Source organism: Anguilla anguilla, chromosome 7 (genome assembly GCF_013347855.1).
Source record: "Anguilla anguilla isolate fAngAng1 chromosome 7, fAngAng1.pri, whole genome shotgun sequence".
NCBI lineage: Eukaryota > Metazoa > Chordata > Actinopteri > Anguilliformes > Anguillidae > Anguilla > Anguilla anguilla.
The window spans coordinates 56,474,981-56,499,213 of record NC_049207.1 but is presented as its reverse complement, the minus strand read 5'-3'; the positions used below and the strand labels follow the sequence as shown (position 1 = coordinate 56,499,213).

Here is a 24,233-nt window from a genome sequence, read left to right as displayed (position 1 = left end):
TGGCTGCAGACGTGTCCCCCATGAGCAGTGAGGGTCAGTAGAATGTCATCTTTGCAATCAATATTCCAGCCCAGACCGGGATGGAGGGAAGGTAAAAGTTCTAAATGGGGCGACTGCTCATTAATATACCCCCAGTTCTAGTCCGGAGCAAAATTAACTCCTCTTCATCAGCAGAATATTTAAATATAGCTCCAAGCAGCAGTTACACGACCAAAAACTAATCTCCACGGTGAATCCAGCCGGTCTGCAGCCAGTCTCCTGCCGGTTTGGCAAACCAGTCTCTGATCCAGCCGGTCTGCAGCCAGTCTCCTGCCGGTTTGGCAAACCCGTCTCTGAGCCGTTTAGCTGACGCTGGATCTTATCGCTTGGATTTTTATGGAGATTCTGTAATAATACTGAGCAATACTGAAATTTCAGTGGTTTGTGTTATTAACCATGGTGCCCTAAATTAATTAGCTATATTACTTTCTGTAGTTGATTCTTTAGAGGACAGTCTTGGTTTTGCAGTTCTGATCAGACTGCGCTGTCCTGTACAGTGGAAAGGTTGTGTGCTGTATCTCATGATGTCCATTCTAGTATTTATGTGTTTAGCGGACGCCTCTAATGTACATGAGACCAGTGGCTTCAGCAAGGATCCAAAAGCTACAGACTACAACTCATTACAGCCTGTAAAACCGCTCTATGCTGTTATTCCTTTTCTAATTTCTGTTATTTCATTTTAACACCTAGACTTATGTAACAAAAAATTAATTTCATACTGCAGCATGTAAATGTCTACAAAGTAAATGGCGAACATTTGATAAGTACTTCCATCTATTTTCCAGTCGCAGTAAATTAAACCGGTTATAACAACACAACAGTGTATGAAGTGCAGTGAGAAGCAGATGCTCTGTAATTTGACTGTAATTACAGCTGTCATAAGCAGGCGGGAGTGGCATTTAAAGCTGGCATTCTGAGCTTCCATAGGAGGCTTCACTATGAGGCATAATTTAATATCTTGTTTAATTTAACGCCTCTTGCTTCTGGATTGTTCCTTAATGACTGACTGAATGTCAGATAACTTAATGTGCCACAAATAATGTAATTGGAAAAGAAATGTTTACAGGTAAAATATCTGTGGGTCATTTCTGTATAAATCCAATTATTAATTCACCACATAATGTTGGATTGCATATGTATTTGATTGAATATGTATATATAAGTGTTTCAAACACCCCATGTTTGATTTTGAGCACCTGCAGTATAGAGAGTCACTGCTGGATTCGCCTGACTCTGCACTACTGTGTCTCAGCTGATGGAGAACCCATGAAAGTTGCATGAGATGTAGAGCAGGGTTTAGGTGCCAATATCTCTGAGAATGAGAAAAATACAATGTGGTGCATTTTGAGTTAATTGAGGTCAGAGAGAAAAGAAAAATCCATTCCCTGTCCACAAATAAAAAAAAAATAAAAAAAAATCATATTTCTGTTACATATTACTCTTGGGGAGGGCATAGGGGCTTCCAAATGTTTATTTTATTTTTTTCAGTAAATCTGAATCTCGTGAATGGATAGCCATTAGAATAAAACTACACATTCTCACTTTTTTTTTCCCTTGGGCAAAAATAAAATCAATTTCATTTCAAACTAAAAACAAAAAAAGGAATTGACTTAGTTACATGCAGGCTCTCTTGTACATTACTTTGTGCTGTACATGTACATGAATGTGTCATAATCTAAAAACCTAGACAGCCAAAAAATATAATTTAGTTTCTATTGATATTGATGTATGTTTATATTACGGCTGACAGTGACATGTGATTTCCCTTCAGGGCTGGTCACCCTGTCTCCTGTAGTACATTAACGAGGCACAGTACCACATGGCTGTTCACACTGTTGTCTTCAAACTTAAATCTTTGCCCTTCTTGGTGCTGTGCTGGGTTGGCTCTCTGTTGGAGGGGTGCATTTTCACTAAAACAACTGACAAAATAGCTGAGGGATATAATCAATATTTATGACAAGCTAAAATATTTTTTGAAATAAAAGGATTTCGGCTTATGTCCCTTTTAAGAAATGAGAACATTGTGTAATTTCATTTGGGAGAAAAAAGTGCATTTTGTATTGTTTTAGTGCAGCTTTTTTCATTCAGTGATTGGATAGGAGGTTAGACCTTCAGATGCCGCAGTTCTGCGGGCTGCTTCCTGTCGAAGCGTTTGTGACAGGCGCCGGTGGAGCCGTGCCCAGGAATCAATACCGTCTGGAGAGACTGAAAGGAAGACGTCACTGGCAGCCTGGCGGCAGGGCCTGCTCTGAAATTCATTCCAGTCCTTGATGCACTTCATCTGATTAAACATTTGAAATGCAGGAAATCCATATGGGACCAGAGGTGCCGCAGACACCGGTGTGAGCTGACAAAACCGATTCTGCCGTGCCAGGCAGCCCTCCTCCTCCAGGACTTCAGTCGCCGGTCAGGAAGGAATAGGATTCTGTCCTCATCTAAGCAAATAATTATACAGTTGGCCTGTTTGGAATTGTGCTGCTGTGCTCCTCAGACGATGTGGATCTCTGCCGCGGCTGACATCACATGGCTCGACGGGTTCTGGGCATGCCCAGTTACGCAGGTGTTTTTCTTTTCTTTTTCTTTTTTTAATAAAAAAGACATTTTGCATTTCTGAGCCACAGTGGTCAAAGATTTTTTTTTTAATTGCTCTTGATCTTAATTTGAATATGTAGTTCAGATGTGTGTGTGTGTACTAAAACAGGACTCCTCTTTTGACTTTGTCTTACCTAAGAGTTGGATTGAGGGTTTCGGCCGGTACCAGAACACCTCATTAATTCGTTAATTAACATTACCAATTAATAATAAGATAGGTTGGAATAGTAATAATTTTGTTCTCATTATTATTTGATTAAATTTTATTCAGTAGTAGAGCTTATTTTTTTTAGAATAAAAAAAGTACTAAAAAGTAGATTTTTACGAACCTAACTCTGGGGCAGCTGGAGGGGTACCTGTTTTACCCCATGGGGCAGCTGGAGGGGTACCTGTTTTACCCCATGGGGCAGCTGGAGGGGTACCTGTTTTACCTCGTGGGGCAGCTGGCTGTGCGTCTGGATGAAGTTGTTTTGTGTGCATTGACACTGATTGATCTCTCGGGTGGAAACCTTATCCTGAGTTTCTCTCCAGCAGTGTCCTGCTGGTTTAGTTTTCCCACTGAAACCTCACCTCTATTCTAGCACTTGAGTGCTGGGGTCTCTCATCGACCTGGCCAACCTGTGCCGATTGGCTCAGTGTGAGCAGCAAGGCTAAACCTGAGGTCAGAGTATATGCTACATCTACTGCATATGGTAATCAATTAGGAATAACACACTTCAGATCTCCAATAATAGGACTGCTGCAGCAGACCTGAGCATCGGGGCCAGATATGGAGGCATGTAATCCCAATGCAGATGAAAAACGAAACACGGTGGATATTCTCATGATGTTGACTGATTCCTGCTCTCTGCTGGCGTTCTTCAGTAGTTTAGTCGCACGTCACCAGAATGCTCTACAGGCCTTTCTCCTCAGATGTCTGACATTAGTTCCAGCTGCATTTAATTTAGGAGGAAATGGGACATTGAGAAATAGAGGTGGTAATTGAAGAGGACTATTAGGCTGATTTGTGCGGGATTACTCTGCTGCAGCTCTATGCATCGTGACCCAGATGACTTCACTATAAGGTGGGAGATAACCAAGCCAAGCGTTAATGTGCAGCCTTGTATGCAAGATTGATTGCGAGACGAAGCTAACCAAGACCACGCAATGTAACATGACAGTGTGGCACTGTCTACTGGATGTAGCCTACCATTTGGAGGGTCTAAAAACATTTATTCTCCAGTATAGTTAAGCGCCCAGCACAGTCACAGAGACTTAATGAATGTGGAAAGGCCGTGTTATTGTGAATCCCTCGGACATCTCGTTAGCAGAATCTAATTCTAACATTTCAGATTTCTCATGAATACAGGTACACCTGCATCTTTTTTTTTTAAAAACCTCTCTAGCCCTTAACCATCAAACTGCATTAGTACTGAGTGTCTTCCAGAATTCATTCAAGAATGAATGTTAAAAGTCTTATGGAACGCAGTTGCGTAACCTGTTCCATAATGGACAATTCAAGTTAGCTGTGGTTCTCTCTGAATGTAGTCTTTGAATGGCTGACAATCTATTTTTGCGGCTAACATAACCTACCGTGCTGTAATGACGAGAGCGGGTCATTCGGCCCAACGGTGCTCGCCCTTTTCCTGCCACTAAAGCGTGCCGCCACGCTGAGACGGGGAAACGTATCACTGGATCACTGCTCGTCTGTAGAGACGGGGAAACGTATCGCTGGATCACTGCTCGTCTGTAGAGACGGGGAAACGTATCGCTGCTCGTCTGTAGAAATGGGGAAACGTATCGCTGCTCGTCTGTAGAAATGGGGAAACGTATCGCTGGATCTGTAGAAACAGGGAAACGTATCGCTGGATCACTGATTGTCAGTGCAGCTGCACAGAACCCACTTGGTTTGCCGCGTTCTCTTGATAAAGCAGATGTTTCATAAGCTGTGGGTTCAGTTGAGCAGTCTTTCCATATCTAAAGCATGATTGCAGGATGGTTAGATGTGTTTTTACCTGTAATTTGTTGCTTATATGTTTTTTCTGCTTGTACTGTGTTTGTTTGGTATTGGCAGTTGTTTTATGAACTTTCCAATACAGCTGAGCGTAAGCACTTCTCCAAAACGTGATATATCCTCCAAAATAAGGTGAATAAGCCCTGCTTCAGACCCTTTCATGCACGCCTGTGTGTGTGTGTTATGAGTTTAAAGTGGACATTCAACCACAGGCTGTGGGTGCATTTGTTTCTGACCTTGTTTCTGAGTGTTTTGTGTGTTTGAGCAGAGCTCTGCATAATTCGGAGAAGAGGAGGATGAAATTCAATGCAGCTCAGCTTGCCTTCCTGTCTGGAGGACCTTCCGGAAGCTATGACAGAGAGGGGAGGCTCTGGGCGAATCGGCTGGCCCCGGGCGATGCAGGGAACCCTGAAGGTACGGCACTTTGCCGGATAATTCCGCAGGCTGGGTGCTTATTGAGAGGAGGAAGAGCAATCGCTCGGGACAATGGATGAACGGTGGAAAAATGTTTTCGACAGCAGACCGGTCACGGTGTTGAATGCAATGAGAGTGTTCAGTGGTCCAGAGTAAGCAGCTGGATCTGCTGTCCGGTGCTGTTCATGGCTGTTGGCCATGTCTTCTTCTGCTCAGACAAAGGGTGCACGCTCTTTAAAATAAAAAAAATAAAAAATCAAGTAACAATCAAAAAGTGAAAAATTAAAATGCATATTTGCGTTCAACTGAGTAGAGGTGGAAAGTCCAGGGGTCAGAAAGTAGAAGTACTGCCGTGTGTTTCTTCCACCCATAAAATCACTTACCTGATTTTGCAAAATAGTTCTACCTCCTGGCTAAAGAATTGCGCTAATTGACTAATCCAGATGATTGGAACAAAATACTGGGGAGGATGTTCACCTTCTGAACCTGGCTTTTCCACCTCTTTACCTGAATAAATGCCACCCAAAGTGGGGGCTGTTTCCCTGGATAATTTCTCTGACCTCTGATAATTGGATTTTACTAATTTTTCAAATGATGTATATTTATTTATGCCTATTCCATTAATTCTGCAAAATATATTTAAAAGCCTTTAGTGTGGCGTATGTCTCACACATGATCACACAATCTGAGGTAATCTGGTCCTCAGTCCTGACGTGATGCCAGATACTTTCGTAATATCATAATAGTCGAAGTTATGGTATTTGAAAATGACCCCTGATGGAAAGCTGATGGGGGTTTCTCAGAGGAGTAATATTGGAGGTTTTACCTGTCCCTTTTCCCCACAGATTTAAAGTGCTTCCCCTTTCCCTCCCCACATACGAGCCTGTTTGCCCCTCTCAGCGGGGGGTGGGGGGGGAGCCAATGGGAGTAAAGTGCGTTTAGTTCTGCAGTCTCCACATCTCGGGGCTGCGGGGAATCCGGAACATTCTGGGAAGTGATCTGACGTTTAGCTGCCCGTAGCTGCTGGCCATAGAGCTGAAATCTCTAATGATTTTTTTTCTCCTCCTCCCTCCTTTGACCTTTAAAAGCAACGTGCCTTTCTCTCCTGCAGTGTTTCCATAAACCCAGGCTAGAGCTCCTGACTCAGTGTTCTGAAATAAACACACACAAAAAAAACCCCAAAAACAAATTCAGTGGCTTTGCTTCTGAGACGTTTCTGTTTCCTCCCTCCCGCCCGCTCCAGACGCTAAAGAGAGATGGTGTCGGCTGAGAGGAAATCTGCTCTTTCTGATGAAAAAGCCCGGTCAGGTAAGATGTTATTTATGGGTTTTGGGTTTTTTTTTTTTTGCATTTCAAACTGTGTTTCTGTTTTGTTTGTTAGCTTTCTGTCTCATAAATAAGGCAAAATATTGAATATGAGGTACGAGGCTTCATGCTGGAGGGACCTTCTTGTGTTTATGTTGCTCTCAGTAGCGCAGTGACATATAAAAGTGCTCCTGAACAAATCTCCGCTCTGTGGGTGCTGAATGAATCTCATTTTATGGAAAATTGTGTGGAAACATTTTCACTTTGGCCTTCTGGTGCGTTGTGAGTAGAGCTGATGTCACTTCAGGGCTTTGATTTCCTTTAAAACAGCGTGCCTTCTGGGTATTGTAGTGGAAAGTGCCATAGTATTTCACCGGCTGGAATAGACTGGGCCTAAAATTCAGATGCATTTACAAATGTATTTTTTCATCATTGTATTTCATTCAATGGATTTTAGTCCAGGCAAAAGCAGGTAATGTTATTATTGGCCATTTTCACTGCCTGTTGTACATTCTGTGTGATTATCCCAGCTTTAAAGCTACTGTATTACATCATTCATACAGGGTCCAATCAAATGTAATTTATGGAGAGAGTGAGTGGTGGTCCAAGTTGGTCCAGTTCAGGGTGCAGTGAGTCAGTGAAATGGCCTCTTACTGTGTGGATTTATTATAATTGTTTTGGGACCGTCCATCCTGCAGTCACACTGATTGAGTGACAGGTGCACCTGTCACAGAGACAGAAATCCCAGCTGTGCTAATTCTGCAGCCAAATGTCCGTCTGTAACCTGAATGAAGGGATGAGGTGGATGAGGCTCTCTGAGATGCCCGACTCTGTCTGGAAACCAGCTCATCTTGCAGTAACGTTTACAGAAAACTGGCAGATCATATGATCAATATTCCATACACATGTATTAGTGCTTTGCAGGTATACCTGACTCATATGTGAGTGGTTTCAATGAGAAGCACACACACTAACGTCTGAAATGTACTGCATTTGCAGTGACTGTCACGTGGTGACTTTCATACATAGATGTTGCCTTTGCGCAAACTAACTATGGTGTGAGCAACCAAGCTAATAAAAGTGTAGCTGCTGCATTTGTGTACAAGTATGGCTGTTATCCAATTTCCAATTTATAGTGTTGCTGTGTAAATGTGGTGCAGATAGGCTTTGAATGCAGATAGACTGCCCTGGAGAGAGCAGATCTTGTGCTCTCTGTGTTTCCAGGTGAGACGGATGAGCAGATGAAGGCTGTAAATCTGCTGTCGCGTGTGCCTCTGCCCCTCTTCTTCCTTCTCTCTGGGCCCGTTGGGAAACGGCACATAATTTACTCTTATTCCACGTGTATCAGGGGCACTGTGTATTCTTCACAGCTGACTGACGGCCATCTGTAATTAATTGCGCTGCGATTGGATGGCGCTTGAATTAGGAGCGTGAAATGTAACGCAGAGGATTGTGCTGGCGGTGAACAGGCCCTCTGGAGAGGCTTCGGTCCCACGTTAGCGTTAGCGTGCTATCGGGCTGGCCGTGGCTATGAGCGCACACAGCAGCCGCTCGGGGGGGACCCCAGAAGCACCCCCTTTTTGGCTTCTCATTTGTACACCTGCTCTTGTCCTGATTGGGTACCTGTGGGACTGAAGCTGAGCGGTACTCTGCCTTACTGTTAACGGTAATGTGATGGTGTGGTGTGCTGGTGCGTGCGATCATCTTGATTTTGCTGTTAATGAATGTGACCTGGAGTTGTCTTTACTGATACAACACATCACATGTATGTTAAAATGCATTTACATTTAGGCATTCAGGTGAAGCTCTGGAAGGTGTTATATGTGCAGTACTATGGTGAGAGCTGAAATATCTGCAGTATATTCTCACTCTGGATGCTGTGATCGCACGTCTCGCGTCCCTGTCAGTGCAGTCAGGGCCTGGCTTATTGCACATAAGAGCTGGCCGGCCCTGGTGAGCCCTGTGGTCCTGTCTTCGGTTCGGCCTGCGGAAGCGTTTCTGTTCCTCTGAGTGAAGCCTCACTCTGGGGAGGCCCGTGAAATGAGGAAACCGCCACGGTGAAGTGCCACATCCTTTCAGCGGCAGAGCCGACAGGAGCTGCGGGATTGAATCCTGAACTGAGCTGTTTTTATGCTCGAATGGCTGCCCCTCCCAGACGTTCCCGTACCTTACTGCACTTGTACGCGCGAACATCAAAGGATTGAACCGCAGCAAATCCTTTATTTAAGGATTGTCTGTTTATTCCTCTGTCTCCGTAATGCAGTAGGGCTTCAGGTGCTGTGACAGGGCGATAGCGGACATTTAAAGGCTGCAGGTGTTTTTGTCTTAAGAACTTGCTTTGTAACCTTTCAGGAGAGTTTTCTCTAAATAGCTGCTATATGGGTACAGCAGCCTCACTGAAAGAATAACTGTGGAAAACTCAAAGTTCATGGATCAAAGTATCAGTTTAGCCTGAATGTTTTTTGCTGATATTTCTTCATATTTATGTATACTGAGTTGTCCCTTTAAATATAACTTAAACGGTAAAACTTTGGCGTTAGTTTCCTTTCATCCAGAGAAAAGATTTCATATGATCATATTAATTTCTCATTTGTGAAGACATCTGGATTTGCTGTAGTAATTAGCTGTGTGACTTTCAGCCGCTCCAGACTCTGTCACATCCTTCATTCTGCAGAACAGAGCAGCTGAGGACGTAATGTGGTGTGGATGAGGCCTAATAATCCAGAACGTTTCCCGGCATGGTGGATCCCTATTCAGCGCACTGTCTGCGACTAAAAAATGTTCAAAAGCATGACTATTCCTGTGAGTTTCAGCAATTTATTTGAAGGATTGCACCAGTCATGGATTCACTCTCATAACCATCAGATGATGCAATATTGTGAAAAAACTGAAGGAACATACGCAGTGCATTCCAAGTAATTACTCCAGTTAATTAGCGGAGATCAGTATGAATATCCGTGTGACATCGAATGACTCGAACAGTTCTCACTTTGCATTAGTAAATGCAGTAAATAGTCGGAATTAAAATGTCATCATAATACTGCTGTCAAATGTCTATTGGAGAAAAAAAAACAAGCTTTAAGTTTTGCAACTATTTTCAGTCTTGTGCTGAAATTAAGTTAAGGAATACTGACATAACAAATGTTTGTTGTTTCAATGCTATGCAAAGCCTTTAAAAATAAGTAAACGCAGCCCAAATTCTGCTATGCACTCGGATGCGTGTTTTTCCTAAAGCAGGTGTATTTTCACGTTGATCCATGTGATGTAAAGTGAGCCACAAAGCTGGTTCTGATGCTAATTAACGTGTCCAAACAAGCCAGATGTGAAGCGCTTAAGCGGGTTTTGTTTGACTAGGAGATATCTCCCTCCAGCTGTTCTGCCGCTTCAGCTGTGGACATCTTTGTTTAAATTTTTTTTTTTTTCATGCGGGTACATCTGTTGCTGGTCATAATTAATGCTCATATGCTGCAGTCAGGACTGTTCCTATGGTCTTCACCCCAGAGTTTTCTATCTCTTTCTCCCTTCTCTTTCTCCCTCTCTTTCTCTCCCACTCCTCTCTCTCCTTCTCCCCCTTCCCCCGTCTCTCTCATCCTTCCCCCCTCTCCCTCCCACTCCCTCTTCCTCGCTCTCTCTCCCTCTTCCCCTCTCTCTCTCCCTCCCTCTCTCATATTGTGTATGACCTTATTTCTCCTCACACATCACATTTATCACTGCTAACCCCTGTATTTTTATGTCCAACACAACCTCAAAGGAGATCTCTGCCCAAACCCTATTCTTTGCGATGCAGTGTATTTCCAGGTAGAATACTATAGGCTGTGTCTCAGATGTTGTAAATCAGTCCAGGCTAAAATCCATAATGAGAGCACAGACACAGGTGAGAAATTTGTGCTTGTCTGTATAATATATATATCGTATTTGTCAGGATAATAATGGTGTCACTGCGTGTACAAGGCATATTTCCCTGTAGGGGAGTTTCCTTGTCGATTGGCTGATTCTGAATCAAGGAAGTCGTGTTGAAGGCTAATGAGCTGGACACAGCATTGCCCTCCCATTCAGTGATGTATGACACTTTTAAAGCGAGCTGTGTGTGTGTGTTTGTGCATGTGTGTTTACGTGTTTGTGTTTACGTGCATGTGCGTGTGTGTTTACGTGTGTCTGTGTGCTGAATAATTCATGTCGGTGTCTACTGCACATTGAAGTGTTCTGGAGGTTTTATTTTGCAAATGTGCACTAACATTTAGATGATTAGTGATCATCATTGAATGTGGCTGGTCGGCTATAAAGTAAAATGACGTCCCGTTGCGTTTCCTGAGAAAATGGCAGTCGCTGGAAGAGCCTGTTGTTTTGTGATTGGCCCCCTGGAGATCTCAGCCAATCAGGCGAATTAAGTATATACTGTGCGCTTTTGTTAAGGCTTCCGTTTGGCTCCTGTATTTTAGATGTGCTTTTGATTTTAGCCGTCTGTGGGAGCATCTCGATTCTGTATAATCTGAAAAGGCTAGCCAGCATGCAATTAAAAATTGGATGAGGAAATAGTCACGTCATTCAAAAAGTTTCATCTGTGCTGTCAGACTGTCCTCGGAGTTGATCGCTGTCATCTTTGCAGCATGTCATACGATACCTGTCAAATTTTGTTTAACTCCTCAGACATGGAAGAAAAGCACCTCTTGTCGAAATGCACGTCGTCTGTTTGAAATTCGGCGGTAAATTAAGTGGAGTCTGATCATTTATTATACGCTTAAACCACCACAATACGTTCATAATCCGGGATGAAGAGTGTTTTAGTGTCTTAACTGTTTGGCAGTTGTTTCTTTCGATGGAAAGAAGCTCATAAAATACCTTCAGCAGAATTCATGAAAATTTGCTCATTATTTTTCCCCCTGCAGAGATGTGGCCTGTCAGTGCTTTTTCACTGCACAGATTAGCAAGTCCAACAGAAGTGCACATTAAAAAAGTACAGAGGAGTAAATAAACAGAAGCAGACTCTGGGGAGGACTTGCATCGCCTTTAAACTGTTCCTTTGCAAGCTGCCCGGAGCCTGTTGCCCCACAGGCCAGAGCTGCTCAGACAGGGTCAGGACTCTGCACTTGTGACTTGTGAGGTTTCTTTTTTTTTTGGGGGGGGGGGTTCACATTTGGGAGGACCCTGAGCAGTGAGCTTTCCCTGCCTGGCTTTGGTAAATAAGCAGCTGTTTAGCTGGATAATGTATAAGATGAGCTATGGCCGTCCGCTCTGCGGATGAGTAATGCAGAGTATTTACTCATTAATGCCGCTCTTGCACTTTCTTCTGCGCACCGCGTTGATGGGAAATGTTGACGTTCGTGGCGAGATTCAGTTTAATGGAACAGTCTGTGGTGGTGACGAGGTAAAATCAGCACTGCGCATGCAAATGAGTATAAAAAAAACCTAATTTGCTAGTTTATTTGATTTATAACCCGGTGACGATGGAGTACAAAGTGGATAATTTATCGTCTGCGCTGTATATGTGCTTTTTCTGAGGGGGTTATATTGGGATTTCTGTGGTCGCTGAACTCCCTTTGATCACTTGTCTATGTCAGTGTGATTTATGTTGACCGTTACTTGGATCTGAAACATTTTTAATCATACAGCATAAAGGCCATTATCATGAGGCTTTTGGCAAATACATATATATGGTTTTCTGCTTTCAAGATGGATGCATCTGACCACATCACCGATAATTAATTACTGCAGTTTTAAACGGAGGTGCTCAAAGTTCACCTTCTCCTCATGTGTGTGTTACTGTGGCTGGCTCAGGGCTGGTCACGTCCCAGCAGAAGTGCACAGTCCAGGGTTCTCTGCGCTGGGGGTACGTCTGTACAGAGTACATTATGCCCATCATGCTCTCGTACTGAAGCGGGAAGCAAGCCTATGTATTTCTATATAAAGCCTGGTTTGTATTCTAGGTTTGCACCACCTAACTTATCCAAACTTGCAAAACATGTCAAATATCTAGCATTACAAACATAGCACACAAAGATACTAGTGTTTTCTAATATATCAATAAACAACAACAAATTCCTATGAAATAGATTGGATCAATATAAAAAGAGAAGGGAAGGGAAATGACAGGAATTCAGTTGGCAGAATTCACAGAATATGGTCCCCTGAAATCCATCTTATTCTACAGGGGAGCTCTATAAAATATTGATAGTGGAGTCATCCTGTGGAGTTGACTCGTATGTCTACTGTACGGCATGTCAAACAATTTCATGAATTGATCATCAAAAAATTAGGCCTTTTCCATTCCGAGTACTTCAGGTCATAGAGAAAACACTGAAAATATTCAGTATGTTATGAATAAGACTGACTTTGGAATAAATTCCATTATGTTGTCTTCTTTTTACACTTTGACCTTCAACCCTGTCTGAATTTTGTCTTCAGCATCTACAACATTCATTTCCACATTGGTTTATTGCCACATATGAAATGGCTCAAAAAGAAAAAGAGCAAACCCTGTATATTCTGGTGTACTTTAAATTTTACAGTGTAGACCCCCCTATAAGGTGCTGGGGTACAAGCCACAGGCAACTGGACTATCTATGTTCTATTGTAGATGGCAGCTTGTAGTCCTATAGCCCAACATTTTATCCGAGTTTGTGTACTTTAGTTTTAAAAGTATGAAATGCCACAAATAATCCTTGAGGAATCCCCATTTTATAGCCTTCTGATTGGTAGACCAGCAGTTTCATTTGGATGTGTTCCAGCTATTTGCCCTCTGTTGTTCTGTAGTAAGGTTATGCGTCTCATGGGCAGGTAAAGACTTCTTCATCCTTGCAAAGGTGGTTTTGTTACCGCAGAAAGATAAATTGCTGTTGAAGTGGCTTCAACGTTCGCTTTTAGACCAAACAAGCCGCACTCGAGCGCTAATTGGCTGCGATGCAGAGCTGTAGGAGCAGTAATGGCCGTGCGGGTGTTCAGTCGTCTCCCTGCGAAGCCGAACCTTCATCTCCGCGGCGAGGGATGAGGTCGTGTCGGGCGGAAAATGTTTGCTCTTCGCTTTTCAATTTCTCAGGAAGACGGCACCTAGAAATGAGGGTTGAGTGAGGAGTGCTAGCGCTGTGTGTGGTTTGGCTGCCTCCAGACGGCTTGCATCCATTTAGCGGTGCCGAGCCAGGCTGTAATGGCTCCTGAAGTCTCTCATCAGAGCACTTCGGCCCGGTCCTCGGGCCAGCTGGAAAATGGAGGTGTCTGGCACCGTCCCGATTAGTTTCTCCTCAGGAATCGTTCCTGCCGTTTCTCGTTTGTTTCGCTCCTTCAGACCGGTCTGATAAATGGCTGTTCAAACATTCCAGGGATGTTTTGGTAAGAAGTCATAAAACCAAACATTTTACCGTCATTTTCAGTTTATTGTGTTTTATTACTAAAACATGACAGATTATGACGAATGGATAAATTGATAGTTTGAAATATAATAAACCCAAGGGCCATTGCTGAGGCATATACTGTATGTGTTTAATAGGCATAAGGAGATTTTCAGGCAATCTTTAACAATGCTTGATATAACCGCTGACAATTAGCATATGTATCTATCTACATTGACTCTTGGTGGTCTCTGTGAAAGGGCATTATGTATGAACTACATTTTGGGGAACTTCTTTGGTCAGATGTGTTGTACAGAATAGGTCTTTTATGAGTAGTGTGTCCAATCAAAGTCGTTCCCAGGGGTTTGTATTTCTACCGAATCCTTCATTCCTTTCAGGCGACGTCCAATCACAGCCCGTCAGACGGGGCGCGGTTCCTTTTCATGGTGGTTGCAGAGAATCTTCAAAGCGCTTGAGTCTGAGGCCTTATCGATGGAGAGAGCGCTGTGCTGTCAGCTGAATGTGCAGCTCTGTGACAGGTCTGGGGGGTTCTGTGTGCCCTTCAGACTGAGGAGTCTGTGTCCCGGCCTGCCTTTCGGCTGTCATGGCCGTTTGAGGCCTGATGCCACCAAGTTCCTGTAAAGAGGGAACTCTAAGTGAAATGAAGTTTTCGGTTAGTTTTGAGAAATATTTTTATTTGTTTGTTGTAACTCCTGTCCGTGACAGGTCTCAGTTTTAAAGCGGCTGTCTCGTGACCACACCTCGTCCACGTTCGGGACGTCACTCGCCGCTGTTGGACCGCACACGGGCGAGACCGGGACCGGGCCTTCGTTTGGCAGCCGTCCAGAACCCACTTTGGTTTTAAATGATTCTCAGGTGTGTTCATTTAAACAAGAATCATGCATTACTTGATGGCATTTGTTGTAAAAAAAATATATAAATGAACTAGGTACCTTCATGCACAAACATGAATGTACTTCCATTTGAGTTTTTAGCTACCAGTTGAAGTAAAGCCCAAGTCTGGTTTCTATAATTGAGATAAGCCTATTAAATTCCAAGTGCACAATGGAACTACAAGGCTTAAGATTTTTTTAAGCATGTTTAATAAATAAGCCTGACAAAATTGCCAAGAAAAGAAAACAAACTATTTGAACGTTTGATACAGCTAAGCTATTAAGTATCATTCTTTCTGTGCGTGACAATGAAGACTGTAGAGGAATGAAGACGCTCAAAAGCACAGCCGGGATATGCCTCATTACAAACTGCCTCTAAATCATTTAAACCAAGACTCTCTCAGTTCCCTTTCAAACTGTAGCACCCGGCCCAAACTGCAGGAATTCAAATTGTGCATATGTAGCCCTCGCAATATTAAACAGTGAAATTAAAAATTAAAAGCATATCAAAGGCAATTTAGATAATTTAAATCATTTTGTGTAAGAGCATCTGAGGGTCTAAGAGAGGAGATAGCATTTAAATGTCATGTCGGCTTGCTTAATCTAATTTTCCCAGGAGTTACTTCAAAGAGAGGAGAATGGGTGCATTCTGAGCTGGGGGGCATTTAATAGCGCACTGCTTTTCTTAAAATACTTTCTGGAGAACTTTAGTGTTAACATTAAACATTTTTTCCTGTTGTGAGTTAACTTTTCTTAAATTGCAGTAGCGGTTTCTAACAAGGATTTGGGAGGGATCACCTTAATGAAAGGCCATTGCTAAATATGTGGATCCTGTGAAACTATTTCCACCTACATAGTGCTTCCTCTGTGAAACTGAAGCGCTGTGCAGTTTTTAAATAATCTGCTGCCACTGCGCTGGTGTTCACTGAGGCAAAGCAAATAGCCAATTTACTTCAGAGTACCTCAAAACTACCGGGCCAGTTAGGACTTTACACCAGGATCTGCTCCATTTGTTCAGTTTCTAACGGCCAGATGTTTGGTCTACATTGCAGTGTGCGTGTGATTCACTCTGCTTCAGACTGTGAGTGTGTATTTTTTATGTGTTTAGTTTTGCGGTTGATGGGGGGGGGGGGGTTGCAGGGAAAAGGTGGGTCATATGATTAGGCTACTTCCCCCTCATAGTCTCACAGTCTGTGCTGTGCTTTAATGAGTTATTGTGATTCTTTAACGTGTTTTATAAATTAAGTGTGCTATGATTAATGTGTGCTGACTGACTCACACAGCTATGATAAGCCCACAATTAGTGTACATTGTTACTAACATTGCACTTGATGTCACATGATGGAAATCCGACACAATGCTGTCTCCGGGGCATTGTCGCCTTGGTCAGTGGAGGCAGATTGCAGGTGTGAAACTGAAGTGATTAATGTGAGCTTGGTTTCTGTTTATTTGTCTAGGTGTCTTTTTGATAGATATGCTCTGAGATGATTTTAACTTTCGGATTGTGGAGAAGAAAAAAAATGTTCTTTGTCATATCTATAATGTTAAAGTGTAGGACAGAAAAACAAATTACTTTGCTCAAAAACAATTCAGGTGAGGGATTTGATGCATTACTTACCCTTGGAATGTGTGTGTGTGTGTGCGTGCGTGTTTCTGCATCTTTAGACATATGGGAGAACAGGTGTATAGAAAATGCTGAAATCAAAGCTGTTTATAAGAATTCTATAATGATGATGAATTAATTCTACTTGGGTATAATGCTACTTTTATATTTTATTTACTTCATCATTTGACAATTTCAGTCCAAGGTGATCTGGGACCAACAGAATGTGTGAAATTTGTCTGTAGGACAGTGCTGGAAATGGAAAAAATACCAATAAAGTTCAGTGGAAGCAGCTTGGAGGTAAAGAGAGAGAGGGAGAGAGAGGAGAGGGAATGAGAGAGAGAATGAGAAGGAGAGAGAGAAAGAGGGCAGAGAGGAGAGAGGGAGAGAGAGAATGTGAGAGACGGAATGAGAGAGAGAAGGAGGGAGAGAGGGAGGTTGTACACACGTGAGAAGGATTGATGAGAGCATCTTGCAGAGGTGGGGGGTGGGGGCAGTGGGGGGTGTAGAGGGGAGCGGGGGGTGGGGGCAGTGGGGGGTGTAGAGGAGCGAGCTGCTTGAAATTCATCTCATGAAAATGAGCAGGTGGGTCAGCAGCTGAGTCTGTGCGTCTGGCTGGCCTGCTTCTGTCTGCTCCAGCGTGACTCTCCTCCCTGGAAAACTCCCATCATGCATTGCACCACAGTCCTGCGGCCACGGCTGTCCTGAGCCTCTTCATATCGAGGGTCCTGTTCGGTCTTCTCGCTGATTGGTGATTATACGGTAATGAGCAGCTGTCTGTTCATAAGCGCCTCAGGCTGCCTTGAGATTCCCAGCACTGCTTTCTGCAGAGACCAACATGTTACCCTGTTCACTGGAGCTTTATGCCACGGGAATCTGTTGCAGGACTGCTGTATGTAATTATTCTTTGATCATCAATATAGAGTCAGAAAATGTTGTGAAATGTGAGTACAGAGAAAGGGACGCAGTGGTGTGTTGCAGATTAACAGCTGCACCGGACTGGTGAAGAACAGAGAGGCTGTTTCCATGCTGCATGTTTGTGCTCTTCGCTCTATCTGAGAAATAAGCTTTTAAACTCATTCACTTTACAGTCTGGAGGTATTACAGTTAGCATGACAAGGTGACAGATAACAGCTGAACTAGCAGAGAGCGCACTTCAGGTTTCCGTTGAGGGGCTTAATTAGATATTTTTCTCTGAAGATCCCGGGCTTAAGCGTGGCGAATGGCTCTGCCGATCGCGAGCTCGTAGCGCGTGCTGCAGAGCGAAGTGCGTCTTATCTGACAGTCTGTAAGAGCGTTAGAGTGCGTCTGCAAGTTGAACAGAACCAGGCTTCTCATTTTGCGGAGAATGCGAAGCTTGTTTTTTTTTTTTTATCACCGCTGAACAGACGTGCACACACACAGTGCGCCTCGTCGGTGCGACAGCAGTTACATGCGTGCGCAATTTCAGCGCGTCTCCTCGGGGGCCTTCCTCAGGCATGTGACTCTGGGATTTTGAGAAAGTGTTGACGATGTGCACCGAGAAGGAAGAAAGAACCCGGAGCGCGATGTCTGTGCGGTTCGATCTGAATGTGCGGCTGCGTGCGTTCTTGTTAAGAGCAGCGCAGGAGTGTGGGGGGGGGGGGGGGGGGGTAGTGTTTCGGGACTTGTTTGGTACAAATGAAAAATCAGTAATGTCACAACAGCCTGTTTATGGATGCCTGGAGCTCGAGGGAGCTGGACTCCTCCGGAAAAAGATTTTTCACGCCGTCTGAAGTAGAGCTGAGTGCTGTTAACATCAGCCCAAAGGCGTTTGATTGTGAGAGAGTTCAGCTACAAGTACGTCACTCACACACTGAGGTTCCATGGGAATAGTTTTGGAAGCAGGGTACTGTAAGGGGGGGGTGGGGGGTGGGGGGGTGGGGGGGCGGGGTTAGGACAGTTTCAAGGGCCCTGACTGACAGGGGCCCTCAAAAAATATAACAGGGGTGGGGGTGGTGGGGTGGTGGGGCCCAATGTGAGATGTTTTCATGGGGCCCAAAATCCCTGATGGTGCCCCTGCTTGGGTGTAAGAGGGTGTGATTTGTGTCCTGAGTTTTGGTGAAATAAAGGTCTACTGATCGTCTCAGTCGCTGACATTTAGTGCGGAAAACGCTTCTTGGCTACAGATTCCAGCCTGTTGTTCAGTTGAATCTTAAAAGCCAGTTTGTATCTGTCCAACTTTGTTCTGTTGAGCTTTATGTCCAATCAGAGACAAAATCCTAAATGGAGAAATGAATGTATTCCAGCAGAATACGGAAGCGGTTTAGTTGTTGCTTTGAGGTGCTAAATATTGCACACACATTTAGGGGCATGGACTAACCGAGCGCTGTTGTCAAGTACAGTAAATGGATCACACGAGGACACTTGTACTCTCGGTCAATTAGCTACTGCAGTATTTTGCTACAGCTGAGCTATAAAAATGTTGAGAACATGTCCGCTCAGTTGGATGTGAGTATCACTCCTGTTTTTCAGTGTTCTCGTAGCTAACAGGTCAGCCTCTTTACGGTCCGTTACGTTTGCTCAAACAAGTTAGCGAGTAACCACTAGGAAGAACGATTAGGCCTAAGTGCGTCACTCACATTGGGCTGGCCAGTGCGTGACATTAAATAAAATAAAACGATACTCCGTGCTTTAATGACACTCTAGCTCAGGTGTGTAACTGTCCTCATTGTTTGTTTTTGATTCCCCTTCATCTCCTGTGTGATATTTCTGATATATCCTGGATAAGAGCATCTGCAGAATTGATGCGATGTAATATTGATTTGGATTGCGTTTGGTGGAGACCATCTATTCATTGTTATCCTTTTGCTGGGTTCATTTGGTTACTATGGAAACTCAAGTTCAGGCAAGTTACTTCTATGTGAACTGGCAACCTGTCTTTGCACAACCTCTGCCGGTATTGGGTGCGACAAGCTGCTTAAATGACACCGCAGCTATAAATACAGATCCGGGGGGGGGGGGGGGGGCATTTTCATTCTGCTTTGGAGAAAAACTGAAAGCCTTTTGGGCTTTTGCTCCTATAACTAATGGTCTTTTATTTCCAGCATTATCTGTCATGACGGACTGGAAGTCAGTTTAACGGTGCATGTTGTGTACATTTTGTACTGACCTCCCGGGGCTGGGTGGCTCATCAGAAGTTTACTGTAGTCATAAAACCTTTTTTATGAACCAGCAGAACTGAGAAAAACTGCGCTCATTTGTATTGAATTATAAACTACATTTTTTGGCTAATGACGATTGAATCGATACTGCAGTCTGGTTCTGCACGTGATTATCTATGAATGCCATCCATCTGAACGGGTTTGGCCTGTGGTTCGTACTGAGACTGTGCGCGTGGCTCGAACGGTTCTCTCTCTCTGTTTCTGCAGGTTTCCTCAGCTGTGACGCATATATTATTAATGCGAGTATTTATATAGTGCTGCCTGCCTCCCTTTCTGTATAGATTTCCACACTCTCTCTACATGACTGACATTTCAGAAACACAGTTGTTGCGCTTCTTAGCTTGTTGTTCATGATGAACAATAGCGGCATGACTCGATAACAGCTTTGACAGGAAGTCACATGGCCTTTTGTGAATATTACTGCAGCCCTGAGGAATGTTTCTAATAAAGCACGAGTACTAAATTAAAACAATAGCATTTATGCAGACTCAACAAGAATGACCACTCTGGGATTTATGATATAGGTGGGATTTCATAACCTTTTATAATGGTAGCGGCTTTCAGATGTTAGTGTTCTTATGCTGCCAGTGGATTAATCATTTCTCCTGTGTAATTCTTGCAAATTTCCATGACATTACATTTTCAGCGTGTGTAAATATTTATGTCACACTTAACAATGTGAGCTCGCCTCATATTTAGAAAAGACAGAACTGATAAAGCATAAATCTGCTTTATGGCCCATCTGAGTAATTATTGCACAGACCTGCATATTGTGCTGGCAGTCATACTCTGAGGCCAAGTGCCATTCAGGCAGGAGTGTGACTGTGGCATCTCATCAGCCTCTGCTGGGGATTCCCATCAGTCTGAACATGGGAGAGGGTCTGTGCGTCCAGAAGTGCACAAGAGCACATGGCGTGCACACACACACGAGCACACATGCGCGCACACGCACACACACACACACACACACACACACACAAGCACAGATGCGCACACACACACACACGAGCACAGATGCACACACACGCGCACACACACACATTCTCTCCAAGGGGAAGTAATGTATCGAATCCCCTCACTTGAAAACAAGCAACCATGCACGCATGCATACCACACACAATGCATGCCACAGCAGATTGAAGTGGGTTAAGAATGTAAAATAAAGGTCAGTCCACCTTTTAAACAAACGGGCCGCCCAGACGAGTGCTTGGGAAAGGTTAATTGCCCAGACATATCAAAGCCAGCGTTCTTCCACTTCCCACACTTCCTCCAGCTTCTCCATCATAACTCTTCGCCTCTTTTGCCGGAGAGATATTAAATTTTACCGGGAGGACAGCGGGCTTCCATTAGCGCTGGCCTGCGGTTTGAGGACCTGACAGCAACCTTGATTCAGCTCGGAGGGGGACAGCAACAAGGCCCGCTTTTTTTTCTTCTTAAATCTGGGATGATGTACAACCAGGAGACATCGTGCCAGCGAGATCAAACATGCTGCCGTTCTGTCTGTTTTTTCATCTCCTCCTTCCAGCTGACTTTCAAATCGATGCACCTTCGTCCCCCAGAAATTTAAAAATTTATCTTCCTGCTCAGGTTTTTTTATCCTGCCCTATCATTAAGCTGTAAAATTTAGGAATACATCTGTTACAAAGCAAACTACCTTTTTCCTTGACTCTGTAATAGGGCTGGTCACCTAAAATCTTGTGGTGTGGAGAGAGTTGGGGGAGCAAATAAGTTCACCTCTGTGTTCTAACTAGCTTCAGCTGAGAGAATTTTACTTGAATTTTACTAATGTAATTTTATGGAGACCCTATTACTTTTATAATTAAACACATACTTTATATCATTTGACCTTTAAAATGAGAGAATATGATCCCTCCTTCATACAGTCATTTCCTTTTAATTTCCTTCCAAATTTTCAGAAATCAGTGACCAGATTGACACGAGCAGCCGGACAAAATGAGAATAACAATCAGCAAAGCAAAATAAGGACAGTGGACTCAGTGGAGTTGAACATATGTAGATGTAGTATTGACCCAATAACAGTCTTTCTCATCAATGTTGTAACAGTCTGATGAATTGTCAGCAGTGCTTTAATGAATATCTCCATTACTAAAGTGTGTTTTTGGATGATATGGGGTTCTCTGAAAACTTCCTTTGGAAAGAAAATGGAAATCCACATTTACATGTACACTTTCAGAATCTTTATTGCACACCAAAGATATGAGGGCATCATACAAATAAGAACACAGAATTAAATTTTACAGGGCCCACAATCCCTTAATACTGGGCACTTGATCAATGTTAATGTGACTCATCTTCCCGTGTCATTCCAGACATGCCAGCATTGCTAATCAGTGATGGATTAAGTTCATTCTTTCATTCGGTACCCAAGCGCTGCCATGCTTAGCTGGAGATCCTTTGATTTTCCTCCTTTACATCGCTTCTCTCTGGCATCTCCAGAAGTTTTTATTTTACAGCCCAGTAGTCGTGTGGACTGAGCTAATCATCCTATGGTCATATCTTCTGAAACATCTAAGCCAGCTGTGAGAACTGCCCCTGCTGTGCAGTCATGCAGCTTAACTACAAGCACCAGCAGTTTTGACTGTTTTGTCAAGCCAAAGTTCTTTTCATGATCCTCTCAAATGTTTTCTAAAAGATCAAACACAATTGGACCGATACAGATGTGATGACAGAGAATGTGGGAAACTATTTAAATGCTTTCTACATAGTGTCAAATGCACAAAGAATAATCTGTACAAACCCTGTGCTCTATTTGAGCAGTTCTTTGTAAGACGTATTGGTTTGTGAATGAACAAAGATGTCACTGATAATGTCCAGACTCGTAAATCTGTAATCTATGTATTTCATATTTCAACATAACAGTGACTCTAAAATGTCACACAAACCCATTAGAAACCCATTCCCCCTGTTTCTCCACCTTATCTGTGTGAATACAGGTGTCTAAGGTCACCGTTTATGGGAGTCATTCTGGGGTGCGTTCCTTCGTTGCTGAAAAATACAAAACTCACATGTTCGCCATGTTATCTTTCACAGTCGACCATGGCGATGATGAGCCACGATTGTGACCTCATAAAAACTTGACGTCACACGCATAGGCTCGCTTGGCACTCATTTGTGTGGAGCGTTGGGGGGGCATGTAAGATGCCATTTGGGATGAAGGGCATCTGTGTCATCCGCCGACTCTCAGGCTCCATACAGCTTGGAACGTCTGGAATTACGACATCGTAAGCACAGTAAATATTGCAGTATTTACCACAGCTGTTACGCATATTTTGTAAAATGGCTCGTATGAGGCTGCGTGGGTCCTGGTGTTGCAGGCCCGTAGTTTTGAGTGTATGGCTGGGGAGGGGAAGCGGTGCAATACGTCTGTCCCGCGCCCGTGTGAACGCTGCTCTCGATCCCGCGCCCGTGTGAAGGCCTTCCCTGAATGGACCGTTACACTACGAGCGCTCGGGCCCGGGCTCCAGCGGGAACACGGGCCACTCAGGCAGAGGCGCGAGGCTCTCCTCCGCTTCTCCCTCCTCCCATTCATCAGCAACAAGTGCAAATCGAAAAAGAAATTGCGGCGTAGAAACTGGATTGTTTGCCTATTAAATACTGGGTTGATGGCTACCAAGGCTTTGAGTACACGTTGAGAGCACAAAGCCTGGCCTGATATTTTGATAAACAGGTAGAAAATTACAAATAGAAAAATGAATTCCAAATGCATGATGAAATGATGATATTAAAATGATACACAGTCCAGTAAAATCCATGTTTATTGTGTGCAAGCTGAAGTAAGTATGTCATTATATTGTTGGTGGGCAGAATATCTGTTTATTTTGAAAGTGATTCTAATTGTTTTGAGTTTAACCGCCCTGCTAGGCAGCCAACAAAGTGATTTGAAATCTGTTGTCAAAACGCTCACAGCACTTCTGATGGCTACAATCAAGTGTGTGAATTCACAACAGGTGTGAATAGGAAGCGTCAGCAGGCTGTGTGAAAACAGAGGAAGGGGATAAATGTTGTAGGGCGGGGGGCAGGGCCCTGACTGGGACTCTCAAAAAATATTAGAACATTGGACTTTTCTGGGGTGGCCTGGGGTGGTGGGGCCCAATGTGAGATCTGACCATGGGGCCCAAAATCCCTGGTGGCGCCCCTGATTTTACTTAAAAAATGCATTAATGTGTTTTAAGTATTTTAATACGTGTTTTTCCCACGTCTGGCAGAGAGAGACTTGCATTACCTTACACTCGTTTAGAAGACTCCAAGGCTCTTAAGGAAAGCACTACCAAGTGCAAATAACCACAATAATGACAAGTAGCAGGAAAGAGCAGTGAGGAAGAGAAATATTAGATATTTAATGCAAAGCTAATCAGACGCAGCCTTATCAACTGAGCACAAAGACTTGACACGATGCTCCTAGAGTTGCTGTAATTAGTATAAACTCGTTCACACATGGCTTAAGTACTTTTAGGCCTTTCTGGAGTCTGTTTACAATTTTGTCTCCGGTTGAGTGCAACGGGTTATGCAGAAAATGAGCACGGATTCCTGTTTGCAGATAGAATGAGTATCCAAGAGCGAGGAAACCAGATCTCGCCGAGCCGTTTATTACAGACAGAAGAGCGTTTTATTTCACAGACAGGGCTTCTGTGGAGGAAGGGTTTACCTCAGCAAATATCAGTGGGTTTCCATTTTTCTCAATTTAAAAGTGTAGAGGCATTAAAATGGCTTTCGTCCCCCTAAAAGAGTCTATACATTCTGTGATTTCTTTTTTTTTCTTCACCTAAACATGTTGGCACTGATACAAACATCACAGAGCTATTTTAAGAAATATTGTCAATGTGAAATGCGCACTGGGCTGTTTTGTTTACCTCTTACAATAGCTTCGGC

At 43.6% G+C, this 24,233-nt stretch overlaps 1 protein-coding gene across 3 annotated transcripts in view; it reads left to right on the top strand.

Moving 5' to 3' along the window:
• Positions 1 to 24,233, top strand: part of inpp4b (inositol polyphosphate-4-phosphatase type II B) — a 200,846-nt gene that overhangs the window by 4,374 nt on the left and 172,239 nt on the right. For 2 of the 3 annotated variants that reach the window (XM_035426138.1, XM_035426137.1), the window contains exons 2-3: positions 4,893 to 5,038; positions 6,282 to 6,346. In XM_035426138.1, coding sequence (XP_035282029.1) covers positions 4,921 to 5,038; positions 6,282 to 6,346 — 183 coding nt within the window. In that variant the 5' untranslated portion in view covers positions 4,893 to 4,920. Of the gene's footprint in view, positions 1 to 4,892; positions 5,039 to 6,281; positions 6,347 to 18,597; positions 18,631 to 24,233 lie in introns of those variants that run through there. The other variant, XM_035426139.1, reaches the window with a different exon arrangement.